Source organism: Malaya genurostris, chromosome 3, assembly GCF_030247185.1.
Source record: "Malaya genurostris strain Urasoe2022 chromosome 3, Malgen_1.1, whole genome shotgun sequence".
Classification (NCBI taxonomy): Eukaryota; Metazoa; Arthropoda; class Insecta; order Diptera; family Culicidae; genus Malaya; species Malaya genurostris.
Window position 1 is genome coordinate 259,373,096 of NC_080572.1, and position 16,323 is coordinate 259,389,418.

Here is a 16,323-nt window from a genome sequence, read left to right on the forward strand (position 1 = left end):
GGGGCCAAAATACCTCTGTTACCCTATTCAACAGCACTCACGTCACATATTCGGTAACATTCCTCAAACTTTTATCAAACAGTATTCTAGTGGTAACTGACAATTTTCCAATGAAAAAAGTAGAGTAAAACAAGCATACCAAGTTCTACCAACATGTGTCAAGTTGAAATACAAAACATCCTATTCTTTCAACTCAACTAATTGAACGGAGAATAGCTGTATCATACTTTTGTTCCCACCATTCCCGCCAGCCATTGAAATCCATATATCGAATTGTGTGCTCAACAAGCTTCTCCTGCAGATATTCCCGATATAAAAAGTGCAACAAAAAGATAGTTGAAACGTGTTGAACACCGCTCATCGGAAAAGCGACCCGGCCAAATGGAGCGAGGATGTGCTGGTCAGTAGAAGATAATAAAAAAAAAGAACCACTGAGCATCGTTGACAAAAGCTGAACAAAATGAACAAGGAGACTCAGTGAAGCTTTTACGCTGTAATAATACTGAAGCGGTGACCCTCCTACTATCTCTTACCAGCACTTATCGATGGATGGATAAGCTCCGGCTGAGCTCCGATGCAAATACTTATATGATGGAAAAATTGGATGCTGAATATTGAATGAAGTGGAAATGTACGATGGAGACATGCTTTGGAAAAGGCAATGATCGAAAGTGGTTCACCGCACAACTGCCAGCACACAGGATCGCCCCTCGGCACAGGTCCGCTGTCGCAAACAGTTCGAATCGAATTTTATTGGTTATGATGCACTAATGGATCTATGCGTGGCAGAGCGGCGGTAGCTTCCTCTGCAATATTGGATTTTAATTGGTCTAATAGAGGAGGAAATGATTTTCTGATAGATATTTCTACTGGTGATGTCTGACAGTGGTGCTCATGGAAGGGAAAGATAGAAAATCGATCTGCAGAAATGTTCAACCGAAATCTGTAACCTGTCGACAAAGCTGGTATAGAATCATTGAACACATTCATCGTCTGTTTGATATTTGGATTTTATGCAAACGAACGAAGAGTTCAACCAGATTCCGAAACGTCATTCGCTAAAGTTTGACATTTTCAAACCAACCTTACAACCGACATGAGTGCATTTCATTGTACAAGTTTAGGAGTTGAGTTTCAGTTTGAAAAAATCGAAATGGTGGGCATATCGATAATTCCAGTTTACGCGGTTTCGTTTCTTCTGTTATTATCCTAAATAAACTCTTTCGCTCTCTATCCATAAAAAATAGTTGGTCAGATCCCATTATTTCAAAATTGATTCGGTCAATTCACAAAAAATTACATCGCTAATACGGTAACATTTTCGGGACCGCAACTCATTGAACTCTTTTCAGCTGTCAAACCAGCCCCCCTAAATTGTTTTGTCGGTTGCTTAACTTAGACGATTATATCCCCAGAATTGAAAGTGTTCGCCAAATGCATTGAAATTTAATGCTTTCATATGAGCACAAGTATATCTTTCGGTTTTGGAATCTCCGACAAAACTAAGTAAACAGACAGAAAAGATGGTTTGTTGGATATGTCACTTTCACAATTAAAACCGAAAGTCTTTTCAAACTTGACCAATGAACCAAAAGTAGTTTTGGACAGATAGAACATGCATCCCTTAATCTAACTCCCAACAAACACAATTTTCTATTCTTTAAGGTGTCAAAGTATATGCACCGTGATGAGTAATCGAAATTTATGTTTACAGGTTGAAACGATACATATATTCTATATGTTTATGGATTGGACATTGAACATTAACTCTTTCGTAACAATATGTGCTACACTTAACAAATTGAATGATTGTTAATTAAAATTTTTAAGCTATTAATCGTGCTCGCATCTCTTCCGACACAGTCGAAAATTACTTTACGGCAGAAACAAAGACAATACAGTGTAGTGAACAATAGAGTGTACGAAATGAGCAAATACGATTTAACAAATCCTGAAACTTGGCCTACTAGACCAAATTCAATTTGTAACGTTTTCAAGCGCTGCAAAGCAGCTACCGAATGCGTCTAGATATTAAGGTGAAATGTAGCGGAATACGCAAATCGCGTTTTTTGATCAATTATTCAAAAACTAGACTGATTTTCGAAAAACCAAAAACACTTATGTTTTCGAAATCAAATTTATCACAACTAAGTATTCTTAGAATTTTGAAATTTTGCTTTGCCGAGCCGTAATTGGTTTTTGAAATGTATAAACGGTTACTGTTCCGTTCCACGGGGATGGTTTTAGAACTGAAAAGTAGTGTTTGTAGCAGAATTTCACAAAGAATCTGAAAATGCGACTCAAAATTATAAACTTTTATCCAAAACAACCGAAATTTGGAAAAGTTTACATAAACTTTTCCGCATTTTTTTATTGCTTGCGCGCTGCTGTTTCGTATTCAGGAGGTGTGAGAAATGCACGGTGGACTCGGTGGCATTATATCGTAAGCAAAAATTACATATCAAATAAAGACGCGAATTTATGCAGCATTGGGTTTTGTGTAGAAAACGAGTTGAATACAATAAAATGTAGTAACTATGTAGTAACTGAGTAACTGTAATTTATAATGCTAAAAATGTCCAACTCTGTTGAGCTCAATGCATTGATGTTGCTGAAGCAATAATGCTTGGCTCTGTAATAAAAAAAAATTAAAAATGTAATTTTTAAAATTTCGATTGTTTTGACTAAAGTTGTATAATTTTGAGTTACATTTTCCGATTCTTTATAAAATTTTGCTGCAAACACTACTATTCAATTCTAAAACCATCCCCGTCGAACGGAACAGTAACCGTTTATACATTTCTAAAACCAATTCCTGTTCGGCAATGCAAAATTTCAAAATTCTAAGAATCCTTGGTTGTGATAAATTTAATTGCAAAAACTTAAGTGTTTTTGGTTTTTCAAAAATTGGTCTAGTTTTCGAATAATTGATCAAAAACTCGACGCGCGCATTCCGCTACATTTAACCTTAATGATGTAAGTGAGATTCAATTCAACAAAGCCTCTAACTCTGTGTACATTATGTTCAAACGTGAAAGAGATGCAATTGCATTCACTTCGGTTAACAACGAGGTGTACAGTGTTGATCAAGGACAATGTTAAATATAAAATCCCTGTGTACATGATGGGCAATGCCACAGAAGTACGAGGGCATGACCTCCCCCTGCAGACCAGCGATCAGTTCGTTCGGGAAAATATGTCACAGTACGGCGAATCAAAAGGGAAGTATAGCGGAAATTTTACCCCGGTATCCGGAATTACGTGCGAGTTTTACGTATGCAACTAACAGTTTGGCTGAAAAATTCGTATCGTTTAATAGAAACACACATTTTTTTGCCAAATTTCGTTTTTATTATTCAACATAATTGCCATCAGAGGCGATACAGCGATTATAGCGATCTTCCAACTTTTCGATACCATTTTTGTAGTACGATTTGTCCTTTGCCTCAAAATAGGCCTCAGTTTCAGCGATTACCTCTTCATTGCTTCTAAATTTTTACCAGTGAGCATTCTCTTTAGGTCTGAGAACAGGAAAAAGTCACTGAGGGCCAAATCTGGAGAATACGGTGGATGAGGGAGCAATTCAACAGCTCCAAACACTGCTCAGAATCATCAATTCGTTGTTGTTTTTGATCGATTGTGAGCTCACGCGGCACCCATTTTGCACAAAGCTTTCTCATATCCAAATATTCGTGAATAATATGTCCAACACGTTCCTTTGATATCTTTAGGGTGTCAGCTATCTCGATCAACTTCACTTTACGGTCATTGAAAATCATTTTGTGGATTTTTTTCACGTTTTCATCGGTAACAGCCTCTTTTGGACGTCCACTGCGTTCATCGTCTTCGGTGCTCATATGACCAGTACGAAATTTTGCAAACCACTTACGAATTGTTGCTTCGCCCGGTGCAGAGTCTGGATAACACTCATCAAGCCATTTTTTGGTATCGGCGGCACTTTTTTTCATCAAGAAGTAGTGTTTCATCAACACACGAAATTCCTTTTTTTCCATTTTTTCACAATAACAAAAGTAGCTTCACTCAAAATGCAATATCTCACAAACTAATAATCAGACAGCTGTCAAATTTATACACGTATCTTTTGAAGGTTGGTACTAACTGAAAATGGTATGGATTTAATTCCAGTGGCGCCCTCTCATAGAAACGATACGAACTTTTCAGCCGATCTGTTACGTGAAGCAATTCCTTCATACACATCCATGTAAAATGCTGATTACCCATAAAAATCAGCTGATTACATATCAGTTTTTTAACAACCTGCTTCTATCCAAAACCTTACAAATTCGTCTTTTTCAAGTATTTGAAAGTTTTAGTGAACCATATTCATCATGTAATTTTAATATTTGTCACCGCATAATTATTTTTACCGATGTTTGTAAAGCTTTATTGACTTTCGAACATCTGAACACACAGTTTAATTGCTGAATGATTCTACTGACTTGTTTTTAAGGAATACCAACTACAAGCGAAATTTACGAAAAGATCCCCAAATATGAAAACCTCAGAATCTGCTTAGTAGTATTTTTTTTGTTGTTTTGATTATAGAGGTTTTAACCATAATGTCATTCGCCTCTTCGAGACAGAAAAACTTTCTGACTATATGTACGGGATTGGGAATCGAACCCAGCTGGGTTGCATGAAAGGCATCGGCTATACCCGTCCCCTGCTTAGTAGTTAACTGAGGTATTTTTGGACCGTTTTTAATGCGTTTTTTCACGCGGATTTCCAAAGTTACGTGGATTTTTGAAGTTACGCAGGTTTCCGAAGCTATTCGGTTTTTTTAATCAAATGTTCAAAGTTATCCGGTTTTCTTGTTTGGTCTTAGAAATGCATGAAACGTCGAGATCTGGTGTTATACTGGAAAATTTATTTAGGTCGACTCCTGACACTTGGATAAGTGTCGATTTATTTAAAAAAATATTTTTTGCGATTACACCAGAAATGGACGTTTCATTTTCTAAGCATTTGGCATCAAAAAAAAATTTCCTTAGATTCGCGATTTTTATCTACGCGGATTTAGGAACTTTCGGCAAAATTTACGAATCATAATCCGCGAAATAATACACTGAGGTCTTTTTTACGCGGTTTTTTATGCGATTTTTTAAGCGGATTTTCGAAGTTATGCGATTTTGTAAGCGATCTTTCAAAATTATTCGGTATTCTTGTTTTGTGTTTGAAATGCATGAAACGTCGAGATCTGGTGTAATCCCAAATTTTTTTTAAGTAAATTCTCTGGCACATTTTCAATTCTAAAAAAAAATGTCAAGACATTTGGCATCTAAAAAAATTTTCGAGTTAAGAAACCGCAAAATTTTTCTAAGTTTCAAAGTCGATCTTATTTCAAAAAAAAAATCCTTGAGATTACACCAGATCTGGACATTTCATGCATTTCTAAAACATTTGGCATCAAAGACAAAAATTTGAGATTACACCACATTTCCACGTTTCATGCATTTATAAGACTTAAAAAAAATTTTGAAGGCCCCAAAATTTTTCCTAACCAATTATTTTGAAATTGCACCAAATCTGGGCGTTAACTAAGTTTTTAAGACATTTGGCACCAAAGAAATTTTTTTTAGTTTTGCAGTTATTCTCTACGCGGATTTTCGAAATTACGCGGATGTCCGAAGTTATACAATTTACGGTACGTATTCCGCGTAAAAAAAAGACCTCAGTGTACTATTTCTTCGATAAATTTAAATGAAATTCTGTGAAATGGAGAGAGCTGAACGTATTTTTTACCATTTTCAAAAAAATATTTATGCGTGCTGGAGGGTTCACACTTACCATTCAAAAATAATTCAGTCCAATTTAATGATCGCATATCCTTCGGTGAACATCGTCAGTGTTCCAACTGCATTAGAATATGCGATCATCAGTCATTTTATTAGCACTAAGAATTTACCCAAAGAAAACATATCGTCAGGAATCAGTATTTTGAATGTTTTACACAATAATCAATTTCTCGAGTGATAGAGTTATTGAATTTTGGTATTTTTATCCCATTTACTGAAAATTTATAAAAATTCTACTGAGTTTGACAAAAAACATGACATCAGTAATCAGTAAATGTTCAGTGATTTTTACATATGATTTGTTGATCATCAGCTGTTTTTTTCTGACAGATGACCAAGTTGGATAAATTTTGCGAATCGCTCAGTAAAACAATGTTTAACAGATCTTAATCACAAAAAAAAATTTGTCCGACTATATTAGGACCAGCTTCCATTAAGTTCCTGGGCAATTATGTTCCGTAACATTATTTAAGTCTTAGTTCGTTGTTCCGTATGATGTAACAAGAAACCATAAAAATTTGCAAAGAAGATTAGAAGATAGATTTACTCGTAAGAGTGCTTTAAGGAGGAATTGTTGCCATTCAGGAGGTTTGTCCTATCCTAGCATCCTGCCCCTGGCCTCGAAACGTAATGGGATGATATCGAGCCAACGGAGACATTTTTGTGCCAAAAGATATGAACCCTTCAAGTTCACCGAAACTTCACTCAGTTGAATGATTCTGAACAGTTATGGAGACGGAAATCGATGCAAGTTTCATCCAAGGCTTCCAGAAACCGGAAATCGAAAAAAAAACAAAATAAATTTATTTGTGCAACAATTAACAAGACTTGTAAGTTGGAAAGATTTATTGGGTAATTTGAATACATTTGCTGCTTTTCACATAGCCACTGTTACCAAAACACGAAAGAACTTTTCTTCGCAGTCGCTGAGCGGATATTCTAAGAAGAAATATTATTCGGTGCATTTTCTTGAAAAACATGTTTCTACCTTTCTCGTACATAAAAGATGTTCAATCACTGTGAGCACCGACTTTTTAACCGAGCTAGCAGGACCGAGTGCCACGTTCCATTCGACTCAGTTCGTCGTGATGACAAAAAGTCTTAGTGTATGTTTGTGTAACGTTAAAGTGCACTCAATTTTCTCGGAGAAGTCTGGATCAATTTTCACATACACAGATTTCAATAAATGGTTCAATTTGATTGATTCAATTTGAAAATTTGATTTTCAAGTATTACCTTTAGTTTATGAAATTCGGTCAAGCTATCTTTAAGAATGTTGAGTACATACTTTCCTTATATGTTTGCACCATTTATCTAAGAAAGTGGAAATTTAATTGCAAACCTTTCGTCGATTAAATCCAGGCCTGTGAAAATTGGCTTGGAGTGAAAACTCTTCACGAAAATCGAGTGCATATTTTAATCACACACATCGAATCCCATCTGGCTTTTCTACGTCTACTCGGAATAATGTGATATACAAAAATAAAAAGATTTTTATACTCTTCAAGCCATTGAAAGTGGATTTCTCGATACTATCAGATTCACAAAAATACATACTTGATATATTGTATATTTTTACAACGAAATCGATATTCTAGTGGAACTTTTTTTACTATTATGCGTCACACCAAACGCGAAGCATTGCTTATACATACAATCACAGTCTAGTTTAATAACCACCGCATACCGCATTTCTGAGACACCGGATATCAACATTTGCTCCAATCATTCGTGCCATATCAGCACCACAATGACAATTGTGAAAGCAAGCAGTCCGATAATCTGCGTCATAAGAGTAAGCTTACGCCACCTAGAATACTGTTTACGGAATTAATTTAATCTTTTTATAATTCTAGCGAACGAATCAAATCTCGTACAGAAGCATCCTTCGTTGGATCCAGCATGGGATGGTCAGCAGTTTTTTTCCGCGTCATGTAATCTAGTACCTAAATGTAGAAATATAATTAACTGTTTTCATTGCCTCTCAGAACGGCTTCTATATCAGCTTACGTTGAATGCCCCATGCGCCAATAGATGCAAGGCTAGGCCTCCCGCAATCCAACCGTATAATGCTTCCGGAAGGTTGGCAGACTTCAGCCCCACTGCCAGGAACATATTTATAACTGAACGTGGAACAGAAACAAAAATGAATTGAATATAATTTGGTATTGGATTTTCGTTCCTGAGGGGCACTCACCTGCCAAATAGTATGACACATTACCGGATAGTATGTGGAAAAAGCGAACAATTTTTCTCGGCTGTCTAGCAGGACTGGCAGCACCCAGTATGGGTTGCAGGAAGCATAGTACAAACGTAATGGTTCCCAATATGGCGTGGGCAGTGTCCTGCCATCCATCCATATCGATGAAGATAATTATGAACCCGGAGCATGTGAGCAGCCAAGTGAAAAACATGTACATCCGATGGTACTGCGGGAAACGAAATCGTGAACGTAAATTTTATTTCAATTATTTACAGTTTTAATCAATCTGTTTATGCGAGAAAAGTTTGTAAACAATTTACAACCATTATTTCAGAGATATCATTTATTCATCTAGTAGAAGATGGATCTGAGTCATTTAACCGAATCGGAATAATCAATTCAATAGTGCATACGATTTAGCTTGGCCAAATATGTTCATTTCACTTATGCTGAGCATATCGATAAGATAAGCAGAAAGACACTTTTCCGTATGGTTTATAATCTTAAGAATTGTTATCCCAACAAAAAATTGATTGACGTTTTTACGTCTGTCCTATAGAAACAAACCTTGGAATATTAACAACCCTTTGACATTTATCCATATGGAATGAATCTTTTCCTTCCCCGTATTAGAAGATTATATCTCGGTTTGATTTTTCATTAGGTCATATAAGCAAGTGACAGTTTCTCTTTGTTTACTTTCTCTTCTATTAATTACCAAGCAGTTTCCACATTTATCACTCAACTCTTTGCATAAAATGATACCCGAAACTTTCGACTTTCAAACCGAGTAGTGAAATCAAAGAAAATCTTTTTAATCACATCACAATAATCGTAAGAGAGAGTGATTAAAGAGAAACCTTCACTTGCTTATACGCCCTAATGAAAAATAAACTAATCGAGTACTAGATCCAGAGCCTTTCATCTATGATTTTGAACCATTTCATAAAGATTATTCAAAATCTATAAATAAGTTGAAAATACTAAGTATGCAAACCTAAGGCTAAGACTTCCGGTTCCGTAGTATAGGGTCGATGTCGTCAGCTTTAAACCGTAGGAACCGGAAATCTGAGACTTCAATTTTATAGTTTTTTTTTCAATCTGAATATCATATTCAAGCACATTCTTTATAAATTTTCATTTTGACACTGTCAATTTCTTTTAAACAATCCGGTGGTATTGACGAGATCAAGCTGAATTTGCGTTGCATCAAATTTTGAGCCCAACACTATCTTCGGATCAATGGCATTTCGCCTACAGTTTCAAATCAACAGTTTTACAGTAGTAAATTATGACTGTGTTGAGATTGAGAAAATGATTGATGAACGAAATAGTGTGAATGAACCTGCAATAAAAATCGTCCAGTAATAGTAAACACAAGTCATTTTCTTTTAATGAAAGCACACAAAAAAGAAAAATAAATATTACTTTCATGCAGCTCGCAAAAAGTTAAAATGAAATACATGCTCAGTAGGTTTTCAACATTTTCGGGTCATCCCTAATGTCGTTAAGCGGTAAGGAGTGTATCGAAAATAAGCTATCCACATACATTTGTGTTTTACGCATGTATTTGTGATGGTTTTTTTATGCTCAGATCACAGCATGCTGTGCGTTTCGCTGTCAGCTTTCGTTTGTTTACTTGTTTGTGTGGTTGAAATTCTGCGTTTTCAAAATGTCGCGTATTCAAAACGGAAGTCAAAATTAAGGTTCTGGACACATGGCTAAGTGAGAAGGGTATTACTATGCGAATATTGGCGAAGTGATTTGCAATTCATCATGCCAGTGTTAAAACCATCATTAATAAGTTTGGAGAACACTATTCTTTGGATAAGCTAACAGGAAGAGGCAGAAAACCAGGTTCTCCCAACCCGAAACTGGACCAGAAAGTGGTATCTCTAATCATGAAGAACAAATCAATGTAAATACGTGATTTGGCCAAAAAAGCAGGAACGAGTGTCGGAATGATCCAGCGTATCAAGAGGCGAAATCACCTGAAGACCTACAAGAAGCAGAAAATCTCGAAACAAAGTGTAGAACAGAAGAAGCAAGCAGCAACAAGGGCTTTTGCAGTGTCCGGATGTACAGGATGGACAGGTCGATTCAAGTGGAGAAATTCGGTCGAAAGGTACTGGTATGGTAAGCAATATGTTCCTGTGGTTTGAAGTCAACAATTTTTCTACACTACCGGAACTATAAATGCAGAAATCTATCAATCTGAATGTCTCCAGAAGAGATTGCTGCCTTTATATAAGAAGCGTAGTACATCTCCACTGTTTTGGCCGGATTTAGTGTCGGCTCACTATGCCAAAACGACTCTCAATTGGCTTGTGGAAAAGGGTATAAATTTCGTTGAGAAAAATATCAATCCACCAAACTGCCCTGAGCTTCGAGCCATCGGACGTTACTGGGCAATCGTGAAGAGGGTCTTCAAGAAGATTGGTAAGGCAGCTGGGAACATGCAGGAGCTCAAAAAAATTTGGACTCCGTCCAAAAAATGCTATGCAACACTTGTCCGGAGCTTGATAAAAAGCGTTCGATCAAAAGTTCGAAAATTTGTGAAGAAATAACTTAAATTTCATCGGGTTTTTATTATGCTCAAGTTTAGCCTCGTACAATAAAGGATCAATTTTTAGTTTGAATAAAATATCGTTTTTTATCATAATTGGAAAGAAAATTTTTTTGATAGATTATGTTCGATAAACTTCTTAGTGCTCAAAAGCTTAAGCACCTCAAAAATGTCCCTATGCAAAATTTGAGTTAAATCGAATATGGGCAAATGGTGTCACCCGACACTTAAAGTTTGAGAATTTTCGATTTTTAAAAATCATCTTAGGGAGGGGGGGAGGTGGGAGGGGGTGGTGGATACATGAAATTTCCGAAATCGATTTTTTCTATATCAAAAGTCTTAGAATTGCAAGAAACGTCGAAATTGTCATCCCGAAAAAATATTTTTTTGAAATCGACCTTCTGGAACTGAGATTTTCGAAATCGGTTTTTTGTTATTTTTGTAGAATATCTTAAAATTGCATGAAATTTTTTAGATATAACACTAGATCTCCACGTTTTATGCAATTCTGCGACATTAGGCATTAAAACAATTTCGATTTCGAAAAATTCAAGTGTCAGATGTGAGAAAAAAAACTTTCCAGATGACACTAAATCACGACGTTAAATGGACTTTCGGCATAAAATTTTTTTTTCGATTTTGAAAATCGATAGAAAGTCGATTTCTTCAAAACAAAATTTTCTCGAGATGACAATAAATCTCGACGTTCCATGCAGTTCTAAATCTTTTGGTATCAAAATTTTTTTTCGATTTCGAAAATTTCCGGTTTCCCTTCCCTTGATGAGGAGAGCAGATTGAGCTCACATTTTGCATTAGGACTTGTTTTTAGGTGCTTAAACTTTTGAGCACTACCACTTAATGAAATTTGAGATGGCCCCCTTAGCTCAGTCGTCAAAACATAGGAGAGAGTTTAAAAAGTGTATAGTGTATAGTTGCAGCATCGTAAAAGACAGAATAGATTTTTACCTTTTTTTCTTATTATAGGGGAGATCGGGGCTATACCAAACAAAGGGTTGAATCGGACAGCTTAAATGTCTTATGAACCAGCAATAATTTCGCTCCACGGATTGACTTTGTGACGCTGAGTCAATTCAGTTTGGCGTCAATCGTGCTCATCGTAAAACGTGTACATTTTTTACTGATTTTTTTATTTCTTATTCTAGTTTGATTTATGTGCATTGTAATGACGGTCTGTTTAGTGATTTTGAAAGTTGAATGCATGCTAAATCCAGTTAATATTGAGTGTTTAGATTACGTGGACAATAAAATTATTTTTGTGTCTCGAACGTGAAACAAACAAAAATTGGGCTCAACCGGACACATAATTTTCGACTTGAAATTCTTAGCGGATTTTCGAAATATACTAAAATTATACTATCTATTGCTGTGGGCAAAAAATAGTAAGGCTGTGTTCATAGTTTCAAAATTCTTTATTTATTTTTTCCCATCTATTTTGTTCCCCTCAAAGTAATCCCCCGGCCCCAATACACTTGTGCCAACGTTCTCCCTAACCCTCGAAACAGTTGTTAAATTCAATTTCCGGAATAGCCTTCAATGCGCGTAGCAATTCACGTTTGATATCTTCAAGTGGCTCGAAACGGTGTTCCCGGAGCGTTGGTTTGAGTTTGCTTCATAGCCAGAAGTCACACGGAGCTGAATCATGCGAATACGATGGTTGCGGAACGATATTAGTTAGATTTTAGACAAAAAAAATACGACGAATCAATGCAGTATGCGACGGTGCATTATCGTGGTGCAAAAACTAAGAGTTGTCGGCCCATAATTCCGATCGCTTTTTACGAATAGCTTTGCGATAATGACGCAAAACACTCAAATAGTATTCATTGTTGGCAGTTTGGCCGATCGGAAGTAATTCGGAGTGCATCATACCTCGATAATCAAAAAAAACTGTCAAATCTGTCGTCCTGGACGTGGTTCGTCGTCAACGCGTTCTCGATCGTCTTTGAAGAACTTGTACCAATCAAAAACACTTGCTCGCAACATACAATTATCGCCGAAGGCCTTTTGCAATATTCTGAACGTTTCGGAACCAGAAATTCGTTTCCACACCAAAAAAAATGGAACTTCTTTGTTGAATAATTTCACTTTTGCACAAATCGGCGATTGCACTTTAAATACTTCAGAAAGACAGACGTATACAAAATACTAATGAAATTATTTGGTACTGCAGTGCGTCAAGCTTCGATACAATATCCAAATTTTCGGCGAGCAGGATTATATTTCACGCAAGGTTGTAACCAGACAATTCATTCAAACATAGTTTCATTTCCTTTGCACTCAATAAGTTATTTTGAGATTTAAATCCGTACTGAATTCGTTCTTCATTTCGTGAGAAACTTTATAGTCCGGAGAACAGGGTCCGGTTTTGCTCCACGGTCCCAGAAATATAGGATTTTGGTTTGGTCACTTCATCGCGACTTGGTACGAGAACTTATGCATATTGTTCCAAATCATAAATTGGGAATTGTAGCAGAAGATTGAAGCTACACAACGGTATAGATAACTTGGGTAAAAACCTAGTTGAAATAAATGCTATTTTCAATTTCCAACAAGTTTCCGGTTGTGCTCCGGTCTCCCCTGCAATAGTACACAATTTTAATATTTAATTGAATTTTAAGCTCTCTCATTTGAAAGTTTGATAACATTTCGCTGCCGTTAACGAATGATTTTCGAATTAATACATAGTGAAAATACGAGTAACAAGACCAATGGAGAGATCCGTTCATTAGAAATACGCGACAATCACGCAGCCCACCTAGATTCGATCATAAACTTCGAACATATGATAAAAAACCTGTTTTAATCCACCTAGTGGTGTAATGATGCCTTTCTCATATCAATCATACCATCATATATAATACTGTGGTATTCTTCAAAATAATTTTCTTCGATTCCTAAAAAGAATAACCGAAATCGGTTTGTTTGACCGTCTACTGATAAAAACTATTAATTGGAGAAGATTTGAGGTCGATTTAGAAAACTTTTTACGGTTTTTCGCCCTTTTCAGTGATGGTATACAATTTTTAACATACTTTACCTTATATTTCCGGATCCGGAAGTCGGATCCAGATGAAATTCAGGAATTACGCATGGGACCACAGGACCTTTCATTTGAACCTAAGTTTATGAAAATCGGTCGCGCCATCTATGAGAAAAGCCAGAAAACATATATTCATTTTTTTGCACATTTTACCCCATAACTCCGAACCCGGAAGTCGGATTCAAATAATATTCAGGAATTTTGTATGGTATCACAAGACCTTTCATTTGAATCCAAGTTTGTGAAAATCGGTTCAGCCGTCTCCGAGAAAAGTTAGTGCACTTATTTTCACATTTTTTGCACATTTTACCCCATAATTCCGGAACCGGAAGTCGGATCCAAATAATATTCAGGAATTTTGTATGGGATCACAAGACCTTTCATTTGAACCCAAGTTTGTGAAAATCGGTTCCAGCCATCTCCGAGAAAAGTTAGTGCAAAAAAACGTTGCATACACACACACACACACACACACACACACACACACACACACACACACACACACACACACACACACACACACACACACACACACACATTTTGCGTACTCGACGAACTGAGTCGAATGGTATATGACACCCGGCCCTCCGGGCCTCGGTTCAAAAGTCGGTTTTCACAGTGATTTCTATATGAGAAAGGCAAAAAATGTTGCTGACTTAAAAACAGACTGCAAAAAAATGGTTCGAACGCACAGTTGCAAGTACCGTCTCGGTATTTTTATTTGTTTGCTACATTTTTGAGCTCCACACATTGCTAGGATGATTTCATTAGTCGCTCATTTGGCCCAGCAAAGCATTCACTTTCTCATATTTTCGAGTCTTTTGCCTTGTAACATTACATAAATCACAACACTCATTTTATGTGCTTGTAACGAAACGCAAAGTAACAAAATTTTGATGCTGTGGATGTTAAATATCACAAAAAATCCCTTAAGTGCACGCAATGAAACTTTATCTCCGTAACCAGCCAGCGACTGGCACAATAGAGAAGACAGCAGGTGATTATAAATACACTCTCCTACTCAGTGCTTGGGCTGAAGAATAGGTATGGAACGAGAAGACTATTGTTTGTTGTCCAATGAGCAGAGAAGATGTTTGGATATGGGATACCGGTCATGAGGCGGCTAGGATTTAGACAATGTTCTGTGTACGCTTTACCATACCCAGTCGTGTGTTAGAGCTGTGTCTATCACAAGGCTTAGGGTGGCGAAATGGCAGCGCGTATGCACGGAATGCATAAGAACACAGGCTCGAGTCCTGTCTCTGATCTGTATCTTTTTTTTTCAAACCAACTAAAATGAATAAATCATTTCAAGAAAGTTTTGTCAAATTTTCAAACCTATCGGTAAAGAACTTTGGAAGCTATGGGTCTTTCTTTATCTCATACTGCGAAGTAGCAAGAGCTCGGTGCAAAAGCACAAGAGTTCTGCTTCGATTGACTTAAAAACTTGACAAAACAGTCTAGAAATGTTTTATTATGACAAAATACAAAAAAAAAACGTATGATTTTTTGAAAGTGTTATACCCTATACAGTACGGCACGTACAGTTTTCACAAGTAAACGATCGTTTGCAATGTAAAGCGCTACCTTTTCGTATGAATTACCCAAAACCCATTAAGCAGTTGTATTTGACAATATCTATGAAAATATATCTAAAACATTCTCAGTACAGTTTTTGGAACGGAAATTTAACAGAATAAAATTTGTACACTTACCAAAAACCACGCATCTCCACCAAAATATTGCTCGGTCACCCACGTCTTCTTAAAATACCTGCGAAACAAAGATAAATCGTAAACGAACGCAAACCCGTTCGGTCAATACATTTTCTCTATCTAGACTGTGATATACACGTCACCCGCACGGGTCCGATACCGAAGCCGATTGACCGTCCGCTGTATTTATGCAATGTGTAAATAAACTGGTAGCGACGCTTCCGCCGTCTAGTGAGCTTATCGATTTATTTATCGTCGATGCCCGGATTTAAGCCGAACAGCTAATAAGTGTACCGCCCAACAAATTTATGTACCTTGCGACCGCGCCTCCGACAGAGGAAAACAAAATCCATGCAATAACCATGAACGTTCCATGGAGTTTAATGAGAACTGTAGGATCCGGCAGGTCGGGCAAATCCAATTCTGCAAGCGCAAATTATCACTATTTGAAACACAAAAGCAAACCAATTACGACTTATTTTCCGTTGACTAACCTGACGGCATATTTTATAATAGCTAAAAACAACGATATTAACTGGTCTGACCCGTAACTGCGAAAGAACTGAAAACGTATTTACCGATACCCCCAAAACGTTCACATCGAATTATAACTGTTTTATGATTAACCACCTTGCCATTCTGATAAGAAACTAATTTGAGCGGTTCGGCCGGTTAGGGTTGAGCACAGTGATAACACAGAGAACAGACATCCAAGTAGAGATTTCAAAGTGTGTGAGTTATTCAACGGTTGTTTAAAACCGCAATCACCAAGTAGCAATTCTCCAGTAGAGGCGCTTCGACCAGCCCAGCAGTTGCTCTGGGCTTTTGCGTCTGTTGAATGTCTGTTGAATGTCTGTTCTCTGTCGTGATAACTTGCTGTTGCGATTTCGGCCAAACGACCAGCTTTGCCTAGTTCGTTATTCGATCTACTGTAAAATATTGACCATTCTAGAATACATTGT

At 36.8% G+C, this 16,323-nt stretch overlaps 1 protein-coding gene across 1 annotated transcript; it reads right to left on the reverse strand.

The window, feature by feature from the left end:
• Window positions 1-7,480: 7,480 nt before the first annotated feature.
• Window positions 7,481-15,940, reverse strand: LOC131438755 (putative ferric-chelate reductase 1 homolog). Its single transcript, XM_058608997.1, has 7 exons — window positions 15,856-15,940; window positions 15,676-15,784; window positions 15,362-15,419; window positions 8,014-8,245; window positions 7,827-7,939; window positions 7,694-7,762; window positions 7,481-7,634 (listed from the first exon to the last, which is right to left on the reverse strand). The coding sequence occupies exons 1-7, from the start codon at window positions 15,863-15,865 to the stop codon at window positions 7,542-7,544; spliced, it is 684 nt and encodes a 227-aa protein (XP_058464980.1). The 5' UTR covers window positions 15,866-15,940; the 3' UTR covers window positions 7,481-7,541.
• Window positions 15,941-16,323: the final 383 nt, after the last annotated feature.

Bases quoted from the DNA above. Each gene is read 5' to 3' on its own strand.
- LOC131438755 (XM_058608997.1), bottom strand. The intron at 15,420-15,675 runs GTACATAAATTT...TTTGTTTCGCAG, and splicing joins GTCGGAGGCGCGGTCGCAAG to GTATTTTAAGAAGACGTGGG. The intron at 7,940-8,013 runs GTGAGTGCCCCT...TTCCACGTTCAG, and splicing joins TGTGTCATACTATTTGGCAG to TTATAAATATGTTCCTGGCA.